The sequence below is a fragment of the Drosophila subpulchrella genome, unplaced genomic scaffold (assembly GCF_014743375.2).
Source record: "Drosophila subpulchrella strain 33 F10 #4 breed RU33 unplaced genomic scaffold, RU_Dsub_v1.1 Primary Assembly Seq35, whole genome shotgun sequence".
Classification (NCBI taxonomy): domain Eukaryota; kingdom Metazoa; phylum Arthropoda; class Insecta; order Diptera; family Drosophilidae; genus Drosophila; species Drosophila subpulchrella.
Window position 1 is genome coordinate 394820 of NW_023665574.1, and position 22369 is coordinate 417188.

The following is a 22369-nucleotide window of genomic DNA, read 5'->3' on the forward strand; positions in this document are numbered from 1 at the left end:
ACTTACAAGATTGGTACAAGTCGTTGGCTAGGTCTACCGGATGTGTATGCCCAAAGAAACCCTTTTTGAAGGTTTTGGAGCTCGATGAAGCTGAGACAATTATATTCCACCATATTCAGGATCTGGATTTTTATGATGGACGTCAAGCCCTGTGACGTGGCGACCACATCGAGAAGACCCATGCTAGACCCAAAGGGAGTGATGTGCATCAACGGGCGCATAATAATGCCCTTGCCGTCTAGGAGGGAACCATGAGAAATGGAACCACCATAACGAGGACACTATCTTGGCCGAAAGTATTGCACACCGCATTGCCCTCAGGTAGTTCGTCGGGCTGCGACAAAGAACTTCTGCATGGGGCAGCTCCCTGGATATAGACTTTCCCCATATGTGCGCTTTTTCTCTTATGTAGGAATCGACTACATGGGACCGTTCCTAATAGTAAGACGAAGGGAAACAGAGAAGCGATGGATCTGGTTCTTTACATGTCTGACGATTAGGGCTGCCCATCTAAAGATCGCCAGGGACCAGACTACACTCACTTGCAAAAGAGTTCTGCACAACTTCATTGCAGGGAACCAAATTAGTAAGCGCTGGACGAGAACTGAGGGATGGGATACGAAAGCTAAACAATGGTAAGATCGCCAATGACATGAGGACCGAAAATTATGAATGGCTTTTCAATTGCCCTCTTAACCAAGGGAGATGCTGGGAACGAACATGAACATGTTCAGTGGAGTAGAAATCTGAAGTAGGATATCTTATACAGCATAATGTGCAAGGCTGAGAATATATAAACGCTCGGCTGCACACACGTATTGCTGTTAATGACACATCAGACGATCCCACACCGACAACCGACAATAATTTCCTTTAAGGTACTGCCAGTTCTATCCATACGCCACACGCACAGGAGAAGGACTTTTAGTCAGAACCTGTTAGTATATTTCGATCTCTGTCCAAATTCATATATTAAGAAACAGTCAAACATGTAAGGCTCAAGCATTCCAGAAAAACTCGTGGAAATACGAAGCTTAGGTACTTCATATTATAAAGTTAATAAAGTTAAAATTGTTTTTTTCAAATAGGAAATAAAACCAACATAACTCCACACGAAGGACTCCTTGTTTGGAGCTAAAACATTGATGCTGGAACTCGAAATGCTTCGCTCTCTACGGATATCTCACACCTCGCCAGAAATCAAGGATAAAATTATTTGATAATTTAACCATTTTCGCCTTACTAGTCAAGGGTTGAAGTAGGACACTAAGCGTTCTACGAATAGGAGGTCAAGTTACTAGAGCACCAATTCCTATTGACGCGAAATATCCCCTGCTTCTTTTAAAGGACACATACACATTTGGGTTTTTTTTACATTATGTAAAGGTGTAAATGGGATGCTGTTCTGATTATCAATACCCATCCAAACATTTCAGTCGGTGTGCAATATCGAAAACATCCGATTTGCTGGTAAAGCCTAGTACTCAGATCGGCTAAGAGTTTCACTAGTCGAAAAATCTTATTCTTGTAGTGTGACCGAAGTTTTCAAAGTTCACCCGCAATGCGTGTAGCATGGTCTTACTGTCAAGCAGCTGGGTTTGTTGCCAAACGGAAAACAAATTAATTGGAGAAATTTAAAAAGGAGTCTGCTGGTACACAAAGCAATTAAAATAAAAATAAATGGAATGTTCAACGAATGTTTTAATTTATGTAAACTAGTAGTTTAAATCTTCCTTCTCGTCCCACGGATGCTTCGCCATCTTTCCCGCGCCACCGTGGGAGCCGGATAGGGAACGGGGTTGACCCGCTGATATTGCAGGAAGACGCCCAGCATGCTGGCTATGGCTTCTCTAACTATTCCTTAGCGGGCGCCAGATTTTCCTCATCCCTATAGAGGCCAGCGCGTCCTTCATCTCCGCTTTTGCTGCCAAGTAGTTGGTGGAGGTGGGGTCCTCATTGGAGAGCTCGTCGGAGATCAAGCGATGTACCATTTTTCTTCCCACTGGGTTTCTCTAGTGGATCTCCTCCAGCACTTCAACTATTCTGCGGAATTGGCCCATTTGTAGTATTGCGACAGCAACAGCTTGGATTAGGCGTCCTTAATCATCTGCACCGACCTCCCTTAGTCCCTTTTGGGGTTTTTCTTCAGTTTTTAGTTTTTAAATTCCCCACCGCTTCTGCACGATCACCGACAAAGATTACGTTTCTTATTCTTTGGGCCGCGGCTAACGGCGTTCATCGAAATGCAGTCGCTAAGTATGGTATTTTTTCTGGAAAATTTCTTAGCTTATCTGAGTACCGCGCTGAAAAACGGACCTGACGAAAAGAGTTAGCTGCGTATTTGCATCTCGCTCACTCCTATGGTTAGCTCGCGGTTTTCGTCGAGCTTGAGTACTAAGCTTAAAGCAGAAAAAATGTTTGGTCACCTTTTTTTTCAAATCTCTTTGCTCCCTGCTCTTTCGCTTTGCTTCTGCTAGCGTTGTTTTTGTTGGTTCGAAATTCGTTCTGAACTCGTTGGAACTGCCAAAGCAAACAAAAAACAATACCCAACCTTGAAAAACTAAACAAAAATCATTAAATCAGCCGTAGGTCAAAAACAAATAAAATATGGATTAGGGATTGTACGGTGCACTTTAAACCAAAACTGTATCCGGTCGCATGATCGTATCGGAAAAACAAATTAAGTGCCACAACCAAATGTCGATAGCTTATTTTGAATACCTTTTACTCATTGAGTAAAAGGGTATGCTAGATTCGTCGGAAAGCATGTAACAGGTAGAAGATCGCGTTTCTAAAGTACATATATTCTTGATCAGGATCACTAGCCGAGTCGATCTAGCCATGTCCCTATGAACGCTGATATCTCGAAAACTATAAGAGATAGTATGTTAGGATTTCTGCGCAGCACAAGTTTGTTTCAGCAGGGTGCCACGCCCACTGTAACGCGCCCACTGTAAAGCGACCATAGCACTAACACTCTCTTTAGCTGAGTAAGGGGTACCTAATAGTCGAGGCTATCGACTATTTGGTTAAAAACTGTGGGAGTAACTCGAATTTCTCCAAGTACTTCGGAGCCGAATCATTTGTTATTGGAAGCCTTCCCTATAACAGGATTTAAAAGGCAATTTTTTCCGTAATTTAAGCTCTTTGTTTTGGGCTGGCTAATTAACCGTAATAAAAATATGAAGATTTCTAGAAAAAATATTTTTGATTTAAGTTTATACATTTTTATTGGGATGATCTTCAATACAAACTGGTCTTCTTCATGATCCTCAGAAACTCCTCCTGGTTGACCTCACCGTCGTTGTCTAAATCGGCTTCGTCGATCATCTCGCGTAATTCCTCGTCCGTTAGGGTTTCGCCCAGTTCGCGGGCCACCCTTTTTAGATTCCTAAAGGAGATTTTCCCTGTCTCGTCGTCATCAAATAGTCGAAAAGCTTTCAATATCTCCTCCTTAGTGTCCTTTTCAGCCATCTTCATAGTCATTAGGTGTAGAAAGTCATTAAACCCAATCCGTCCGCTGCAGTCCTTGTCAATCTCGGCGATCATTCGCTTGATTTCCTCCTTTTTCGGCTCAAAGCCCAGAGCTCTAATGGCCACCTTTAGCTCTTTGACCTCAATGTAGCCAGTGCATTCATTGTCAAACAGATCAAAGGCCTCCTTTATGTCTAACTTCTGAGCCTCTGACAACTCGAACTTTGGCCCAGACTTCTTGCGGCCCTGTTGCGTAGCCCGTTTGGCTGGAACAGCGTTGGTTACGCTGTCTGAGGTGGGGTCCATGTCTGCAAATTATTGAGTTACTTTTCTATTTTAATTCAGGGAAGTTTTTAATAGTTTTATAATGAGTTCTTTGAATTTAATAACTCACTTAACGTCAAAATAGTAGTCGACTTGTTTGTTAGCTACAAACAAACTGCTTCAACTTAAGCGTCCTTTACAGCTCTTCACGTTACTACTGGCTACAACTTTCCTTTTTCACTTCTTCGCATTAAATCCAGTTTCCACGGCGCTGCTTCCGACGACTTGACTTGTTGTTGTTGCCTTCTTATTCACTTGGTGCTGCTTGACTGATTCTTTGATAACTGACTGATATTAATGAATTGCCTCCTTTTGATCACAAAAAAAACAATAATTGCATGAAAGTTTCAAACAAGCGTCACTTACAGATTCGCATCAGCATTAACTGGAAAATAACTAAAGTTTTAACACATCGGCGAAAACCGCGAGCTATCCATGGGAGTGAGCGAAAGGCAAATACGCTGCTAACGCTTTTCGTCGGGTCTTTTTTTCAGCACTGTACTCAGATGAGCTAAGGAAATACCTGAAAAAATACCATATTTAGCGACTGCATTTCGATGAACGCCGTAAGACGCGACCAAAAGAGTAAGAAATTTAAACTTTGGCGGTGTTCGTGCAAAAGCGGTGGGGAATTTAAAAATTCAAAATGGAAGGAAAACTCAAAAAACGCCTATAGGAGGTCAGTGCAGATGAAAAAGGACGCCTAATCCAAGCTGTTGCCCTTTATTGTGGGACTTGACCGACAGGAAGCTATACCACAACGGGGCAAGTCCGCAGAATAGTGTACGTGCTGGATGAGATCCACTAGAGAATCCCAGTGGGAAGGAACATGGACTTCGCTTGATCTCCGACGAGCTCTCCATTGAGGACTCCTCCTTCACCAGCTACTTGGCAGCTAAAGCGAAGTTGAAGGATGCGCCGTCTTCTAAAGGGAGGAGAAAATAAGGTTGCCCGCTAAGGGACAGCTGGAAGAGCCATTACCAGGATGCTTGGCGACTTCATGCAGCATCAGCGAAACAACCCCGTGCCCAATCCGGCTCCCACTTCCTCAAGGTCCAATATGCCCATTGGGACTCGGAGCTGGACTGCCGATGCATCCGTGGGACGAGAAAAATGTCTAAAAGTACTAATTTACATATAAATTTCTCCAATTGATTTGTTTTCCGTTTGGCAAAAATCCCAGCCGCTTGACAGTAAGACCATGCTACATTCATTGCGGTCACACTACAAAGAATAAGATTTTTCGAACGGTGAAACTCTTAGCCGATCTGAGTACTAGGCTTAAAATAAAAGAACTGTTGGTATTTTTTTTAGATTAAGTTCCAGTTCTTCAAAGTGTTTCCGCTAAAACAATTTAAGAAGACATTTCTGTGTTAACTGTCGAATTTGAGACAGTTTTACATAAATATAAGAAATAAGTTAAAATATGCTTTATGGGCATTTACATCAAACTATAAATATTTTTGGTAACTTTTTTTAAAAACAATGTTTTAACATTTTTAAAATTTGCACACTGCCGCTTAAAATTGCTGTTGCAAACGGTTAGAACTTGTGGAAATTCTCGTGGCGTTACTGGTTGCCCACAATATTTAGTTTTATTTCGGAAAAACTCAATTTGCTCGATTTCTCCCATCGGTTACGGCTTACCCCTGCCGATCAGCTTTTTGCTTTAGCGATTTTTTATGTGAAGAAGAGGGTTCAACTGTGTAGTTTCCGGTACAGAAAAAACTTGCGGATCTTCCGTCGATCGGATCTCGGATAGTGAATGGATCTCTGCAGAAGGAGGCTATTAGCGAGCTCATTCGAAATGTTGCAATTCAAAATGCCTGTGATGACAAAAACTGTACGATTTTGTTGATGCGTGACGAACCAGCTAACCATAGGAGAGAGCGAGAGGAAAACAGGCGGCTAAAGCTTTACGTCGGGTCCGTTTTCCACCGAGATACTCAGATGATCTAATGAAATACCAGTAAAAATATCAGATTTCGTGAGTGAGTTCCGTTGAACGCCGTTAGCCGTTTGATCTATGGCTGTGGTTCCTGCTGAAGTGCTGTGTAAACGGAAAATTTAAAATGGAAAATAGTCTAAAAAACCACGCCAAAAACGTGGTCAGTGTAGGTGAAAAAGGACGCCTAATCCAAGATGAGGTCGGTTGCCTAGTACTGTGGGTTTTGACCCACACGAAGCAATACCACAACAGGTCAAATCCTCAAATGACTAGAAGTTCTGAAGGTGTTCCAGTGGAGAAGGAAAGTGAGACTTCGCTTAATAAATAAACCGGACGTGTCTTCGCAAAGAAATTAGGTTCTGGCCAAGACAATATGGTTACGTTGTAATAAAATAGGTATATTTTTAGCAGAACCACCAGTATTACGGTCCCCGATGAGCTCTCCATTGGGGAATCGCTGGACTCCACCACCACCAGCTACTTGGCAGCTAAAGCGGAGCTGGAGGACGCGCTGACGGAAGATGTAATTGATGTAAGATTTTGTTATATATTAATATCATTGTAGGGAGGTGGAAAAACGGTCGCCAGCTAAGGGAAAGCTCCAGGAGCCATTACCACCCTTCAGTTCTGCAGTAGGGACGCGGGGACATGGCTCAAGGCAAAAAGCTTTTTTGTTTTTTTTTTGTGCCTAAAACGCTGTGCCGCTGTTGACGTCAGCAGAGCAGTCGGCGCAGCGTAGAAGACTGCCCACGAAAACGATCGTGCAACAAAGAGAGGCAGATATTCGGATATTTCCCTCTCTTTCTTGTCTTATAATCTGCCTGCACTCCGCGCTCGCAGAGACAAATTTCGGCCGGTCCGTTATTTTTTTTGCGTCTCTCCGTTATGTTCGGCTAGCGACTAATATTTCGGCGGAAAAATTTTCGTGGAGCAGCGACATGTGAATGCCCTAATAGTTTAGGAGCATTATTGTGTATCGAAAATATACAACTTATATTGTTTAGTAAAAGTTAATTATTTGATTATAGTAAAATTAAGTAATTTGGATTTACTTATAATGTTATGTTTACTTATTATACATTTTTATTACAATATTTTTTTTTTGTGTAATTATAGAAAGTTAGTCCGTTAAAATTGATTTCAATATTTAAAACCTTAGTAGTATTAGTATTAACATTTTTAAAAAATTCGTATTGTGTTTTTTACTCAAGAAGTACAAATTATATAGTCGGATATATTTTGCCTTAGAAAGGGTATAAGTGCCCAAGGTGATTCACAACTGAAGGGTTCAGTTCCAAAAAAAAAAAGTTTCACTTGTGAATCACCTTGGGAATCACCTGGGACATGTCCTCGTGCACAAGTGAAGAACAAGTGACGCTCCATATAGAAAATTGTATGGGATGTCCGCATTTTCACAAGTGAAAATTCAAATGAAAATTTTTCGAAGTCCTACGGGATTTCACTTGTTCCTTATACTCATTTTGCGTATGGCCTGTCACGTGCCGGTGACACGTCCCAAGTGAATCACTTGGGAAAATAAGAATTTTTCCTTGAGTTTTCACTTGTGAAATCACTTGCAAGGGACACGTCCCAAGTGAATCACTTGGGAAAATCAGAATTTTTCCTTGAGTTTTCACTTGTGAAATCACTTGCAAGGGACACGTCCCAAGTGAATCACTTGTGAAAATCAGAATTTTTCCTTGAGTTTTCAATTATAAAAATATAGAATTTAAAATACATACATATTTAATTTCATTTTAATTCATTTTAATTATATGGTATTATTTAGATTTTCAAAAATTGTACAATTATTGTTTCTGTTTTTTTGCTTCGTAAGCTTATTTTTAACGTTAGTCATCGCCGTTCTTAAACCTTTGTCCGGGTCCTCCGAATCCTTGGCCAACGCTCCTTAAAAATGTATGGGGATATGATTAAAAAATGCGTTTTACTTGTTTATTTGTATATTTACCTTTTAGAGCTGTGTATAAACCCTTTGCTGGATTTTTTTGCCACAAAACATTTCGTCATCCACTTTCGACTAACGGAACCCATTGAATACCTTCAAAATATACGTACTTTAAACTAAGATCAATGCACAACATCTTAAACTTAACGTAGCACTTACCTGACTTTTTTATATTAACTAAACGATTAAAGTAACTCTGCAGCGCACAATTAACATGGATGCTTCCCTTTCAATCACTCAAACAGAATGCACCAAGTCTTCTCACCCCTTTACTTGATTTCTTTTGTTTTCTCTTCGCTGTTGGCGCGTGCCACTGCACTTATACCCTTTCTAAACGAAATATATCCGACTATATAATTTGTACTTCCTAAGTAAAAAATACAATACGAATTTTTTAAAAATGTTAATACTAATACTACTAAGGTTTTAAATATTGAAATCAATTTTAACGGACTAATTTTCTATAATTACACTAAAAAAAATATTGTAATAAAAATGTATAATAAGTAAACATAACATTATAAGTAAATCCAAACTACTTAATTTTACTATAACCAAATAATTTACTTTTAGAAAACAATATAAGTTGTATATTTTCGACACACAATAATGCTCCTAAAATAATAGGGCATTCACATGTCGCTGCTCCACGAAAATTTTTCCGCCGAAATATTAGTCGCTAGCCGAACATAACGGAGACGCAAAAAAATAACGGATCGGCCGAGTTTGTCTCTGCGAGCGCGGAGTGCAGGCAGATTATAAGACAAGAAAGAGAGGGAAATATTCCAATATCTGCCTCTCTTTGTTGCACCATCGTTTTCGTGAGCAGTCTTCTACGCTGCGCCGACTGCTCTGCTGACGTCAACAGCGGCACAGCGTTTTAGGCACAAAAAAAAACAAAAAAAGCTTTTTGCCTTGAGCCATGTCCCCGCGTCCCTACTGCAGAACTGAAGGGAAGGGCAGCCATTGTCAGGATGCTGGCGACTTCCTTCTGCACAAACAGATCAACCCCGTCCCCAATCCGGCTCCCATACCCTGAAGGTCATGTTGGCGTATTGGTAATCAAAGCTGAACACCATGCCTCGGGAAGATGGTGCCAAGGTGGAGAATACAATGACGAAGCTTTAAGCTAGTAAACAATACAAATAAAAAACACTGAACATTCCAATTATTTTTATTTTAATTTTTACATACACCAGCAGACTTTTTTTTAATACCCTATTCACACAGAGGGGTTTCCGCTTCAGCGACCAAAATTCGCTTCAGCGAATGTCTACATGAGAAATACACGTGCTAGAAAGAGATGGCAAAAGTCGCTACAACTCGTTTCAGCGGAAAATGGGACTGCACTCGCAAATCGATTAAGTACTTTCATTGTTTATATCAGTACCTTCTACGGGCTTAGGTGATTTTTTTCTTGGCTTTTCGGGATTTTTTGAGAAGGAAATGCATATAAAAGGCAAGCTGCCGCTATAAGAAAATTTTTGTTGGAGCCTTCTAACTGCCAAGAGCCGAGTAATAAATTTCATCTTGAAAAGAAATATTAATAAGATCTTTCTTAGGGAAATGTCTAACCTCAAGTTTTTGTCCTTCTTGGAAAGACCTATCACCTGTTGCACTGAAACGTTCAGGCTCATCCACATTCTGAAATTGTTGCCTAAAATAACGTCCGTCAAATTAGGGTCGGCCTGTTAGCAACGAAAGTGGAATGGTGGAATTTGGAACATGGGGGCTCTTTTTTTTTAAATTTTCTCGCTACTTGGGAACCAAATCGAAAATCTTAAAAGCTTAACTGTTTAGAAAGAAAAGATCTATCGATCTAGGTAGGTTTTGGATACATCCGAAAATGTTTCAAAAATGCATTTAAAAAAATCACGTTCCACAATATTGTTAACTGCTCCCCTCACAGAGGTTGGGCCAATATGCACGATAAGCCAAGCTGTTGAGGGTTAATTCAAGCTCCTTGTCTGAAAGTGTTATAAAAATCTAACCCACAGTTTTCGAGGACAGTGTGACCGCGTGCGAAGAACCATAATAGAAAAGACTTGATTTTCTCGAAAACTGTGGGCTTGAAATGCCTGTAATTAGCTCAGAAATTAGCAAAAATTGGGCCCCATCGAATACGATACCGTGCAAGTTGGCACGTAAAATTTTCGTGGCGTCCCTGTTTGCCCACAATAGGCCTTATTTCATTTACATTACGCTTGTTTGAATGGTAATTTCACCCTCGATCTTTCTGCAAATAACAATAAACCATCTGTCGCAAATTATACATGCTAGCGCTAAAATTGTATTTAGTTTTCCGTTGTTTTTCCTTTTTTCGAAGCAACTGAATTTGCACGTCCTCTCCCTTCGGATACGGTTTGCAAATGCCGATCAGCTATTAACTTTAGCGATTCTCAATGCGAACAAGGATCCGCTTAAGATTCCAACAGCTCTGCTATTTGAAGAGGCTATTAGTTGACTTAAACGTATCAACGCACTTACTTACTTAAAATTGCAGACGCACAAATTTACAACGTCAATTTCTGCTCTAGCGACTAATGTTCGCTTCAGCAACAACATTATACATGATTTATTTAAGGAAGACGCCATTTTTAAGCGCATCTACCTCCCATAAATGGGCCAAATTGTTGCTTAAAAAATATTTTGTCAAAGAATCGTATGTGAAAGGTCTTATAAATACTTTAAAGGTTACAATCGCTTTTAAATTGTGGAAATTCTCGTCGTGTCACTGTTGGCCCACAATAGTTCCTATTCAATTTACACTTCGCTACCCTAAATGGAACTCTCATAGTTGACCCATTTACTAATAAAGCCTAGTACTCACATCGACGAAAGCCGCGAGCTAACCATAGGATTGAGCGAGAGCTTAGAATGTACCAGAAATGTACCAGATTTAGCGAGTGAATTTCGATGAACGCCGTAAGCCGCGGCCCAAAGAATAAGAAATTTAATCTTTGGCAGTGTTCATGAAAAGCGGTGTAGAATTTAAAAAATGGAAGGAAAACCCCAAAAAAGCCTAAAGGAGGTCTGTGCAGAGGAAAAAGGACGCCTAATCCAAGATGTTGCCCATTATTGTGGTATTTCACGGACAGGAAGCAATACCATAACAGGGCGAATTCGCAGAATAGTTGAAGTGCTGGTGGAGATGAGATCCACTAGAGAATCCCAGTGGGAAGGAACAAGCGGGGTAGGACTTCTCTCGATCTCCGACGATCTCTCCATTGAGGAACCACTTGGCAGCTAGCGAAGATGGAGGCCGCACCGGCTTCTAAATGGTGGAGGAAATAAGGTCGCCCGCTAAGGGCCAGCTGGAGGAGCCAACACTAGCCATTACAGGGATGCTGGGCGACTATATGCAGCATAAGGCGGAACAACTCCTTTCTCAATCCGAATTCCACTTCCTCAAGGTCCAATATGGCCATTGGGATTTTGAGCTGGACTACAGATGGCGCGGGAAAGATGGCGAAGCGTCCGTGGAACGAGAAAAAGCTTTATACTACTAATCTAAATAATTAAAACATTCGTTGATCATTACATTCTTTGGTGATCTGAGTACTAGGCTTAAAGATATAGAAAAATTGGCTGCTGAAAACATTCCACATGCTAGCGTTGAAATTGTTATTAACTTTGTCACTTTTTAGTAACTTCTGCGCGATAGAAACACGATAGAACAAATTTTACAAAAACAAAATATACATGTATCGCGAAGAAGTAACTTCTGAGTCACTTTTGGACGATAGAAAGGCGATAGTACACATTTTACAAAAACAAAAAGGGTCGGGATCGCGAAGAAGTAACTTCTGAGACACTTCTGCGCGATAGAAAGACGATAGTAGTGAGTAAAGCACGCGATAAAAAGAGGTCGCGGTAATTTTCCGTACCCCCTTTTTTCTGAAAATTTTTTGGGTCTTCCTTTTGACCCACGCCGTTATTTTTCGCCCGAGCGTCATTTCGCTGCGTGACTTGTCTGCGGACAGTGCGGTTTTGTATCAAATTTGTGCGTTTTAAAAATATAGCTTTGTTTCTTTCTAAATGTTTTTAATTGCTTAACATATTTAAATGTCCCCCCAACAAAGCGTGCGAAATTACGTGCTTATCGTGAGATGTACGATTATTTAAACCTTTTTACGGACAAGCTAGCTGTGGACATTACTTGGCGTGTAACTGCGGAGAAAACCAGCATCCAACGATTCTCTAAATATTTTATTGTAAAAGGTAATGTCTTCTAGTTTATTTTTACTTTGACTGAACAAAAAACTATTTTTGCTTATGTTTCTTTTAGAAATGGTTATTAATAAATTTCTTATGTCGACGGAGCTGTACCTAAATAACATTGTTCAGCAAAATTTCCTACATGCCAGGGGCCGTGTTTACAATCGGACGAAGCACGTATACAAAAAATAATGCAAAATATTAAAAGTAAAAAAAATATGTTTTTATTCAAGATTTTCCAATTGGGAAAGACTCTTCTAGGTATCTTCTACAAGCATATGTAAAGTCACTTTTGAGTGACTTCCATAAGTGACTACGGCGACACTTGCAGAAGTTACTTCGGCGATATCGCATTCGGATCGCGGAAGTGACTCCCGTCGGGAAAAAATGTGCCACTTCGGCGACACTTCTAGGAGTGACTTCGGCGGCACTTCCAGAAGTTACTTCGGCGATATCGCATTCGGATCGCGGAAGTGACTCCCGTCGGGAAGAAATGTGCCACTTCGGCGACACTTCTAGAAGTGACTTCGGCGACACTTCCAGAAGTAACGCAGAAGTGACTTCGAGAAGTGTCGCCGGAGTGGCACATTTCTTCCCGACGGGAGTCACTTCCGCGATTCGAATGCGATATCGCGGACGATCGTTTTCATCTTCAAGAAGTCACTTAATAGTGCCTTCCGCGATAGAAAATGCTTGCAGGGAGAGGCCGCTGCCGACCGCTGCTCTACATATATGGTTAATTACTCTATGGATTAATCTTTGACGGATGAAAATAAGGAGGGGTTTCAAAATGTTATATATTTCGACAATTGCGCTATAATGTGTTCTGTGGGATAACCACATAACCACCCTTTTCCCATAGAGTCCATCCTCTGGAAACGGTTGGGATTTTTTAAAAATGTGACACTGCGATTCCCGGAGTACTGCCACCATTGATACGAGCTGATATAAACAGCTATGGCTGTGGGAAGAGGGTATAAGCAACTGCTTTCAAAGTCTTTTGCATGTGAAATGTCTCAGACTTCGAAACGTGCCCAGAACGAGTCGGAGAATACTAAAAATAAATAAATCGAACCCAAATAAAGAAAGAATGCTATGCTGCAGCTATAAAAAAAGCTAAGTGACTTTAATTAAAGGTAAATGCTAAACAGAGATTGAGGCCGAAAATAAAAGTGGCCGGAACTTTGTCCCAAAACCTGGGATAATTGTTTTTGTTCTTACGAAAATGAAGAAAATAAATTCTAAGTCGTCTGCGACTTAAGATAAAATACATATGTCAATTAAGTATAAGAGCTTTGAGTCAGGAGGTCAGTAGCGAGAGGAGCAGGTAGGTCTGACAGTGCATTTAAAAAAACAAAGTAAAATCACACGCACTCGTGTAACGACACACTGATGGAAAAGACAAAAACAAATTACATTTGGATAACCGACAAAAAAGTCACCGTTATTGTAGTTCGCTTGTTTCGCTTTAATCTGAAGGAAACAGCGGCACAAAGAGGAATCGGCGTGTGATTATAAGGCTTTACGCATGTGACCACAGGCAAGCTTTGTATTGTTACATCAGAGGTGCTTGAACTGGCATTACAGCGGTGCTTTGTTAATAAATATTCAAAGAATAACACACAAAAGTTGGGTTCCAAAGCATTGATAATTACCTTTTTAAGCGGCTGCCCACTGTACATATGGACAATGTACATTCATACACACATTCAAAATAATCATTAACTAAGGGAGTAACAAGTCGAAAGATACGATTCTTAAGATAACGGTATATAAATGTTCTGTATTTACGTTCTGTATCATTTCTTTTTTAATACAAATAGCGTGGAATAATTTTAATTTTTGTTCGCTTTGTTGAAAGATTTAGGGCGTTTGAAAACTAAATGCGTTTATCTCGAAATGCTGTTGCTTGCAAAAGAGCGATGAGCGTCTAAAAGGTCTTTAGTTCATTAGGCAAGAGATGAAACAATGCCATGACGAAAAATTCAGTTTGGTTGTCAAGGCTTAGTCGGTTAATAAATAGTAACTACTCAAACTTGAATTACCAATCCATTCGTATTTCATTTCCCTTTATAATAACTTCTATCATCCGATTCTGTTCTCGGTCCGTTGTAAGTTGGATGTACAGTGATGGTCCTAGTGAGCAACGAATGGCTGACAAATAATGATGACCAGAAACCAAGCCCATCATCGCCGACTACAGCACCAGGAGCAGTCGGAGCCATAGCATTGAGCAACATAACGGATATAGACACGGAATTGCCTGAGACGACCAAGCCTGCAACCGGGGGAGGAGTAGCATCGACTATCAAGCGAAAGAAGGCCCAGTACGCCGCAAGCATGGAAGCTGGAAAAAAATTTGAGCAGGACCAGCTTTTCCAGATAATGGATATGAACGAACTCATTGCGACTGGCAGAAACAATGAGGAGGCGATTGAGAATCAGGAAAATAACAACATGCAAGTCTGTGACTCTAATACAAATACATTGCAGGGTGTATCCAATCTCGACCGTCGTGCGACTGCGCAGATGCCAACTGCTCTCTCGCAGCAGGTGCTTAACTTGGCCATGAAGTCCGCGCTAAATGCAAACAACTCCGGGGTCGGTGTTGAAGTAACAAGTGTCGGAAGTCTGTTGAGTTCCCTGGGCGCACTAAACAGTAGTGCTTTACAAATGGAACAGGCGAAGGATTGCGGCACTTTGCTGGTCGCTTCGGTTGATCCAACGGCCCCTGTCGACTCAGTCAAAACATTGGAGTCGGCCACAACTTCGAGCACGGGTGGTGCAAAAATTGTTTTACAGTGCGAGGCCAAGTCGCACAAATTCGACACAAGATCCATACTTTTGCAGCCGAACAAGGATTGCAAGGTAGGGCGCCTTATAGCCAAAAGCAAGGCGAGTGATGGGAACGCGATTTTTGACTGTAAGGTCTTATCAAGAAACCACGCAATGCTGTGGTACACTCCGGACGGTCGTTTCTGGGTCAAAGACACAAAATCTAGCAACGGTACCTTTATTAACGACAACAAACTGGGTAATGATCCGGCGGAACTTCATTCCGGGGACACCGTTAAGTTCGGAGTTGAAGTGATTGAGAACTCTCGCCAGGAGGTGCACGGTTGTATCATTGCCCGTGTTTCCCTCTTTCTACCAGATGGCCGAGAGGCTATTTCGATAGACGCGGGCCAGATGCTGTTGTCCGGGCATAACCGAATTAGTTTTGACGAAATTCAACGCCTAAATTCCTTTCTTCAGGAGGCTGCCCAGCGAGAGAAGACGTTGAAGGCTAAGTTAAGCAGCTTACAAAGCGTTCTCGATACCACTCGAAAGAACTCTGCCTTGTGCTGGCAGAGTATGATAACTGAAGACCAGTTATTACACAAGATCAACTTATTGGAAAAGAAGCTGCAGGTGATGGAGAAGAACGTTCCAGAGAATGCTCTTCGAAACGAGGTATGTCAAACAGGATTGTTGTGATCAGATCGTTGATACTTTTTCTTTGTTAATCGTAGATTGTGAAGCTTCTTGAGGATAAAACCGCATACCAGTTGACTGCCAAAGAGGCCCTGCGAAAGGTTTACCAGGAACGGTGCGATGCAATCCAAATGCTCTCTAAGATGGAAATGGCCTTCGCCACCTCAGAAAACGAGTGCGGCATATTGCGTGCTCAAGTCTTAACATCGAAGCAGACAATGCAGGACTTTAATGCTCGGTTAGAGCAACTTCAGCAGGAGTACACGGAGTACAAGCAGGAATCATTGCGCCAGCAACAAGAGGCTAAGGAACAGGAGGATCAAAATTTGGAGCTCCTTAAGGAGAAGCTGACCACACAAGAGCACGAAGTTGAGAAACTTCGTCTACAGGTTACTCAGCTCCAACAGTCCATTGCCGAGCATGATAGTGAACAATTGAAGGAGAAAGATGTCTTGAATCACTTAAATGCAATCTTACCCAACGATGACGAATATAATAACAAAGGCCAAGGGCCGGAGGGAAAAGAGAACCAAAAAAGTTGTATTCAGAATCTTTTGTGTGCACCACAAGATCATTTAATAATGGACGTCGATCAGCATACAGCAGAGTCAGCAACACAAAAGGTAACTATTAAAAATAGTTTATAATATTTAATTCATAAGTTTCCATCTCATTACAGGATAAGATGAAATTAAGTGAATTAGACTTGGAAAAAATCATATGCAATTCAAGCGTCATAAAGTTGCTAAGGGATTCTGATCTTTGCAAAAGCGAAGACGGCTCAGCAGTGTTGAAAGCCATTTTTAACGATGACGATGAAGATTCCGAATGCGCAATTAAGGAGGGATATGGAAAAATGCAAGCTTCAAATGTTGGGACAGATTTAGTTCTAAGCGGGTTCGTTACGGGTATTAAGCGAGAGGCAGCAGAAACCGTAGAAGAGTTTGTCGGAAAGTATTCAAGGGATGATCGACTCAATGGAATTAATGAAATGTTTGAGAAATCAGCTGCAAAGAGCTCTTCAGCACACAAATTGGAAAGCCAGAACACGCTTGTGCGCGTTGAGGAAAGTCTTTATAATCAATCGGACTTTCCGACAGAGCACGCCATTGAAATGCTACAGGAGGAATGTCATACATACAAGAGAAAGACGGAGCACTTGACTGTTGAAAATCACTCCATGCGCGAGCAGATCGATCTCCTAAGGAAGCAGCTAGAGCAAGAGGTTACGCACGATGCAAAAGCAAAGTTGCAGGAACTCAGAAATGAAAAAAGGCAAGACGATAGCCAAAATAACACAGAGAACGACTGGAAGGAGGACATGGCAGCCATGAATAACTCGCAAGTGGATCAGGAGGAGGAACTTGTTGTTTACAAGGAACGACTTGAGCATTTGGAGCGTAACAACTTCGAGCTTCGTAAAGAGATATCGGCGCTGCACCTTAATCAGCAGCACATTCCACCTAAAAAACAAGTGCTACTGCACCGTGTTTTACCTCTTGGCTGTGTCGCCATTGCTCTTCTCATCTATTTATTTTCCATCCGAATTTGAGATGATACATTTTTCAACAATTCACTTATAAAAATTAACAAATTAACTCGTAAACGAAAAATTATTGGAGCGATTTGAATGATAGTACACATCGAAATGGCAGCATATTCAGAAAATAGTCATGTTCTGATCAAGCTTTATTATATTTTCCTTTGCTTCTGTATTAAAATTCACACTGACTGTAAAATTAAAGTCGTAATTTTGAATTACAAAAATTTTACCTGAAGGCAATCTTAGCAAATATAGGTATTCTTGCGTGAATAAGCTCGACCATTTTTACAGCTTTATGTAATAAACTGCAGTCACAAATACAAATTATTTTATTCAGCTCATTTATGTTTATGCTTAATATTAATTTATGTATATATCGGTTTTAGTTTAATTATCGAACAAATCAGAATATTTTAAAATAGTTAAACCAATTTAAATATATGGTGAAAAATAACCTCACATTCTTTTCATTTGAATTAAATGATTCAACGAATATTTGATGTTATGAAGCCCTGCAAGGTTACAGATTACAGGTTTGGTACATACTGAAAAGCTTACCGTCGTGTCACAAATACCGTCGTGTTGCCTTTTAAAGTAATTGATGGGGGAAGGTAGAGGGAAGTATTGGTAGTAAAGTTTTGATTAGGTTGGCAGGGCCACATCAGGAGGGAAAAAGTGGAACGTGAATTGCGCCCCTGACGGGTGATATAAGAGGGAAATCATTATCTGCTCTCAGTAGAGCTAGGAAAATCGATTCATTTCGATCTTTTGAAAAAAAAACTTTTAATAAATAAAAAAATGCATATACTTTTCTTTAATTTATTGAGATCCATATTTTATTAATAAATCTTTCATATTAGGAGAACAAAAATATGAAAATACATTTCTATAAAATAAATAACAAAATCAAAAAAAAATTTGTTCACGAAGCGAAACAAAATTAAATTTTAGTTTAGTATTAATTAATCTTACATATTAGGGAACAAAAATATGAAAATACATTTCTATGAATTAAATAAACAAAAGAAACATTTGTTCACGACTAACTTGTATATTTTATAGGCTTCGATATTAGAGAAACTGTACAGCACATAAGTATGTTTGTACATATGGAATTTAAAAATTGTTACCAGAGACTCCTAAAAATGTGTCTGTTTTGCTCCAATTTGTTGATTCACACACAACAATCCTAAGGAAACATAAAACGATATTTAGATATATTTAATCATTTTTAACCAAATTTTATTTAAATTACCCTTATTCGCACGTCATTTTCCTCTTCTTATTTACATTTGTGGAATTTATCTGTATTGTGAATTCGATACGTCGATGCTTACAAATCGAATGCATCGACCCCGAAAAAAATCCATATAATCGATGTTGACATCGATTTTTCTCTGCTCTAGCTTTCTGCTCTCCCACCCCTGCCCCACATGTATTTAGCCAGACAACAAACCAGGTGTTATGTCGCCATCCCTCAGTAATTGATTAATCGGGAAAATCAGGGATGGGGCTTAGGGTCCAATGATGGGCAATGTGGAAATTGGAGTCGGTTGGTGGCGAATTCAAATTCAAGCCGGACGAATGTAGATTATAGTGACATTGACCCGGAATGCCGGGAACAGAGGTCCGTAATCTGCATGGGCTGGCGGAAGGAAAATGGCCGACACTAGATCTGTTCAGATTTGGTGTCGGCGGCGCGCAGTCGCAGCGGGTTCATTCAAATAGCAATCCCCTTACAGCAGTCACGGTGTTCAAGTGGCCATCAGCTCCAAGAAATTTTCAATCAAAATGTCGATCGCAGTGCCGTCGATTAAAAATCCCGCTCATTGAAAGTTTTCGCCGAAGCCGGACTGGCCAAGACCTTACGGTGAGTGCGTTCCGGTTAGTGGGGGAAGAAAAAGGCCGATTGGGAATCCCGTTTCAGGATTCAGGATTAATTAATTAATTTACCTATTTATTTATTTAATTATTTATATATTTTTTGTATAATATTTGTTGGGGAGGGGATTTTCATTACTCTTAAAAATTAACCAATTATTACACATTATTTATTGCACGATGATTTATTTATTTATATCACTAATTTAAATCAATTTATTTATTGCCGTATGTGAACAATTCACTGCGAGTGTTTTTATTTTTGTATCTATTTATTATTTTTCATTATTTTCCTTCCTTAGAATTAAAATCATTAAAGCCGAAGAACAAATAACCAAAAGCAACAAAAAAATACACAAAAACAAACATAACCGCAATTGTATCCGCGGGACACTTGTTAATCCCACGAGGAATCCTCTCCGGTGACCGCGTCGAATAGGTCGCGTATTATCATCAAGTCTGGGATCCACTTAAGAGAGCTCTTTTAGGTAGGGACCGAAAGAAAACAGACATTCTATCCGTCTACACAAATCCCTGTGTGGGACTGTTGCACCCGGCGGGCAGTTGTTGATGGGTTTCCTTACGGAAAGAAATTCTGTAAATAATGTAAGTGAACAAATTGTAATAGTATAAATATGGAGTAGACCTATCTTTCAGAGGAGAGGGAACATGTAGACAGTCCCAAGGTATCCTACGGCGACCGGTCCAAGGGGCAGTCGGAGACATCTACGGCTGCTACGGTCGGGTGGGAGCGCAGAGGCTTTGGGTTTGCCCCCAAAAGCCCACAATGTAGCCAATGGTGTCCTGTGACCTAAAAGGGAACAAGTGGGGGAGTTAGTTTTGTGATAATCACGTGTTTTGTTAGTCTTATAGTTGTGCACATTTCGTGGAGGTCCAGCGCACGATATCGCAAATAGAATTCCTTAAATATCCCAACGACGATCCAAGGCCTTAAGCGACAGGGACTATAGCACATCAGGAAATCCAAGGACTGCTGGATTCCGGAGCTTCCATTAGCGTTTTAGGTACCGGCTGCCAGGAGTTGGTGGATCGACTTGGATTGGATTGGTTACCATACAGGGGAAACGTGAAGACAGCGAACGGCGAGGATCAACGGATACTAGGTAAGGTCATCGTGAGAGTGGGTTACTGGGGACGAGAGGCCAGCATGTGTTTGTATGTCGAAATGATGCCCCTTACTATTATAACAGACCACGCCATCCTGAAGTGGCTGATGTCATTGAAGGACCTGGATGGGCGGCTTGCTCGTTGGTCATTAAATCTTCAGATTTTTGACTTTGCTATAGAACATAGGAAGGGCTCAGAAAATGTAGTGGCTGACACTCTTTCCAGGATGATAGAGTCAATTGACTTGAAACCCTTGCTGGGGTTCGAGACGACAGAATTCGGGTCTCCAGAGTACGCTGAGCGTAGGAAGGAGGTATCGACCCATGAAGAACGTTTCCCAGATCTCGTTGTGGATGGAGATTATGTGTTTCTGCGGTCTAAACGAGATTATGATAAACCCGAACTAGGCGAATACTCCTGGAAACTGTGGATGCCGGCTAGCCTCACAAGCACTCTGATAGATCAAGCGCATAACCCGAAAAATAGAGCCTATGGTGGAATGGCGAAAACATTGAGTTGGCTGCGTCAGAGATTTCACTGGCCGGGAATGGTAAGCCAAGTCCGAGCTTATGTAAGGGATTGTTCGGTATGCAAAGAAACCAAGCCATCATATTGAGCCCTAAACCCGAGATTATTGCAGAAGTGGTTACACTTAGGCCATTCCAGAAAATATACCTTTATTTTCTGGGAAAGTATCCGTGGTATCGAGGAGGGAATTCATATGTGTTCATAGTAGTTGATAATTTCTCGAAGTTTACACTCCTTAAGGGCATGCGGGAAGAAACCTCTGCAGGAGTAATTCGATTTTTAAGGCAGGAGGTGTTTAACAAGTTTGGGGTTCCGGAATTGTTACATTCCGACAAAACAATTTGTTTCCAACAGTTCTCGAAGTTTCTGAAGGAATATGGAGTTTACGCTTCAATCAAACGCAGCAGAAAGAGTCAGCCAGTCTGTTCTAAATGCAATTCGAGCCTATTTAGAGCACGATCACCGAGACTGGGATCTGTATCTGTCGGAGATTGAGTGTGCACTCAGAGGAGCGGTTCATCAGGCTACTGGAGTATCTCAATACTTCGCGCTGTTTGGCAAAATATGTTCACCAACGGGGCAGATTACCAACTGGCGAGACGTTTGAAGGCGTTAGAAGACAACGAGTCCTGCCAAGAGAATCGAGGATCGCCCTGATGCGCGAAGAAATCCGGAGCAATTCACACAAAGCATACGAAAGAAGCGCAGCTGTGTACAATCGGAGGTCACGAAATGTACGATTCGCAGTCGGACAGGAGGTATACAGGAAGAACTTTACCTTGAGTAATTTCGGCCAGAACTACAATGCCAATTTCGCGAAGAAATTTGTTAAGTGCCGAATCAAGTCAAGGATAGGAAACAAAATGTATGAGACCGAGACATTTCAAGGGAAACCTAGTGGAATATATCACGCGAAGGATTTGAAGCAGTAAGAACGGACCTACAAGCGACTCACGACGAGCACTGGAAGAGAAGGTGTCGGTGATGAAAGTTTACTGCGATTATGTCTTACCTGGCTCCCGCGACGAGATTCCAAGTCCATTAGTGGCCATCCACCCAAAACCAAAACAAACACAATCTGATTTCCAACTGGGGAAGAAGAAGACATCTTAACAAGCTGATTGGTAGTGTATGTGGGTGTGATCCCTCGGTGGGCCTTGTCCTGATGTCCCAAAATGATCCTACCAGATGTTTGGTAGATGTCCATAGGAGGGATGTCTTCTATATTTTAGTAGCGTTTCGGAAAAACAAGCATCCGAAACGCTAGTTCGGTTGTTATGTCGCCATCCTTCAGTAATCGATTAATCGGGAAAACCAGAGATGCAAAGTGGGTTTAGAGTCCAGTTATGGGCTACGTGAAAATTGGAGTCGGTTGGGGTGAATTCAAATTCAAACCGGACGAATGTAGGTTATAGGGACATTGATCCAGAATGCCGGGAACAGAGGTCCGTATTCTGCATGGGTTGGCGGAAGGAAAATGACCGACACTAGATCAGTTCAGATTTGGTGTCGCCGGCGCGCAGTCACAGCGGGTTCATCCAAATAGCAACCTCCTTACAGCAGTCGCGGTGTTCAAGTGGCAATCAGCTTGAAGACATTTTAAATCAAAATTTCGATCGCAGTGCCGTCGATTAAAAAGGAGTTATCCCGCTCATTGAAAGTTTTAGCCGGTCGCCGACGCCGAAGAACGGTCTCCGAAGCCGGACTGGCCAGGACCCTATGGTGAGTGCGTTCCGGTTAGTGGGGAAAGAAAAAGGCCAATTAGGAATCCCGTTTCAGGCCAGCCGAGAGGAGACGAGGAAGGTAGTGGCCAGGTTCCACTAGTTAGGGCCTGGCCAATTTTTTTTTGGAGCAACCTTGGTTTCTCAGCCGAAGCTTACGAAAT

General features: G+C 41.2%; 3 protein-coding genes across 6 annotated transcripts; 2 read left to right on the forward strand and 1 right to left on the reverse strand.

Annotated features, from left to right (window-relative positions):
• Positions 1-251: 251 nt before the first annotated feature.
• Positions 252-807, forward strand: LOC119559720. Its single transcript, XM_037872782.1, has 3 exons — positions 252-321; positions 413-635; positions 702-807. The coding sequence occupies exons 1-3, from the start codon at positions 252-254 to the stop codon at positions 748-750; spliced, it is 342 nt and encodes a 113-aa protein (XP_037728710.1). The 3' UTR covers positions 751-807.
• Positions 808-3202: 2395 nt separating this feature from the next.
• Positions 3203-4292, reverse strand: LOC119559722 (caltractin). Of its 3 annotated transcripts, none has more exons than XM_037872786.1 (3): positions 4165-4292; positions 3869-4107; positions 3203-3800 (listed from the first exon to the last, which is right to left on the reverse strand). In XM_037872786.1, exon 3 carries the CDS (start codon positions 3778-3780, stop codon positions 3244-3246), a length of 537 nt encoding a protein of 178 aa, XP_037728714.1. In that variant the 5' UTR covers positions 3781-3800; positions 3869-4107; positions 4165-4292; the 3' UTR covers positions 3203-3243. The 3 variants fall into 3 exon arrangements, with proteins under 3 accessions (XP_037728714.1, XP_037728713.1, XP_037728712.1); XM_037872785.1 differs by having other exon boundaries at positions 3203-3805; XM_037872784.1 differs by having other exon boundaries at positions 3203-3782; positions 4165-4289.
• An 8619-nt stretch (positions 4293-12911) lies between these two features.
• On the forward strand, positions 12912-17327 carry LOC119559724 (sarcolemmal membrane-associated protein). 2 transcript variants are annotated; one of them, XM_037872788.1, is made up of 4 exons: positions 12912-13066; positions 14047-15383; positions 15443-16027; positions 16084-17327. In XM_037872788.1, the coding sequence occupies exons 2-4, from the start codon at positions 14061-14063 to the stop codon at positions 16954-16956; spliced, it is 2781 nt and encodes a 926-aa protein (XP_037728716.1). In that variant the 5' UTR covers positions 12912-13066; positions 14047-14060; the 3' UTR covers positions 16957-17327. The 2 variants fall into 2 exon arrangements, with proteins under 2 accessions (XP_037728716.1, XP_037728717.1); XM_037872789.1 differs by lacking the exon at positions 12912-13066 and adding an exon at positions 13554-13698.
• The last annotated feature ends 5042 nt before the right edge of the window (positions 17328-22369 follow it).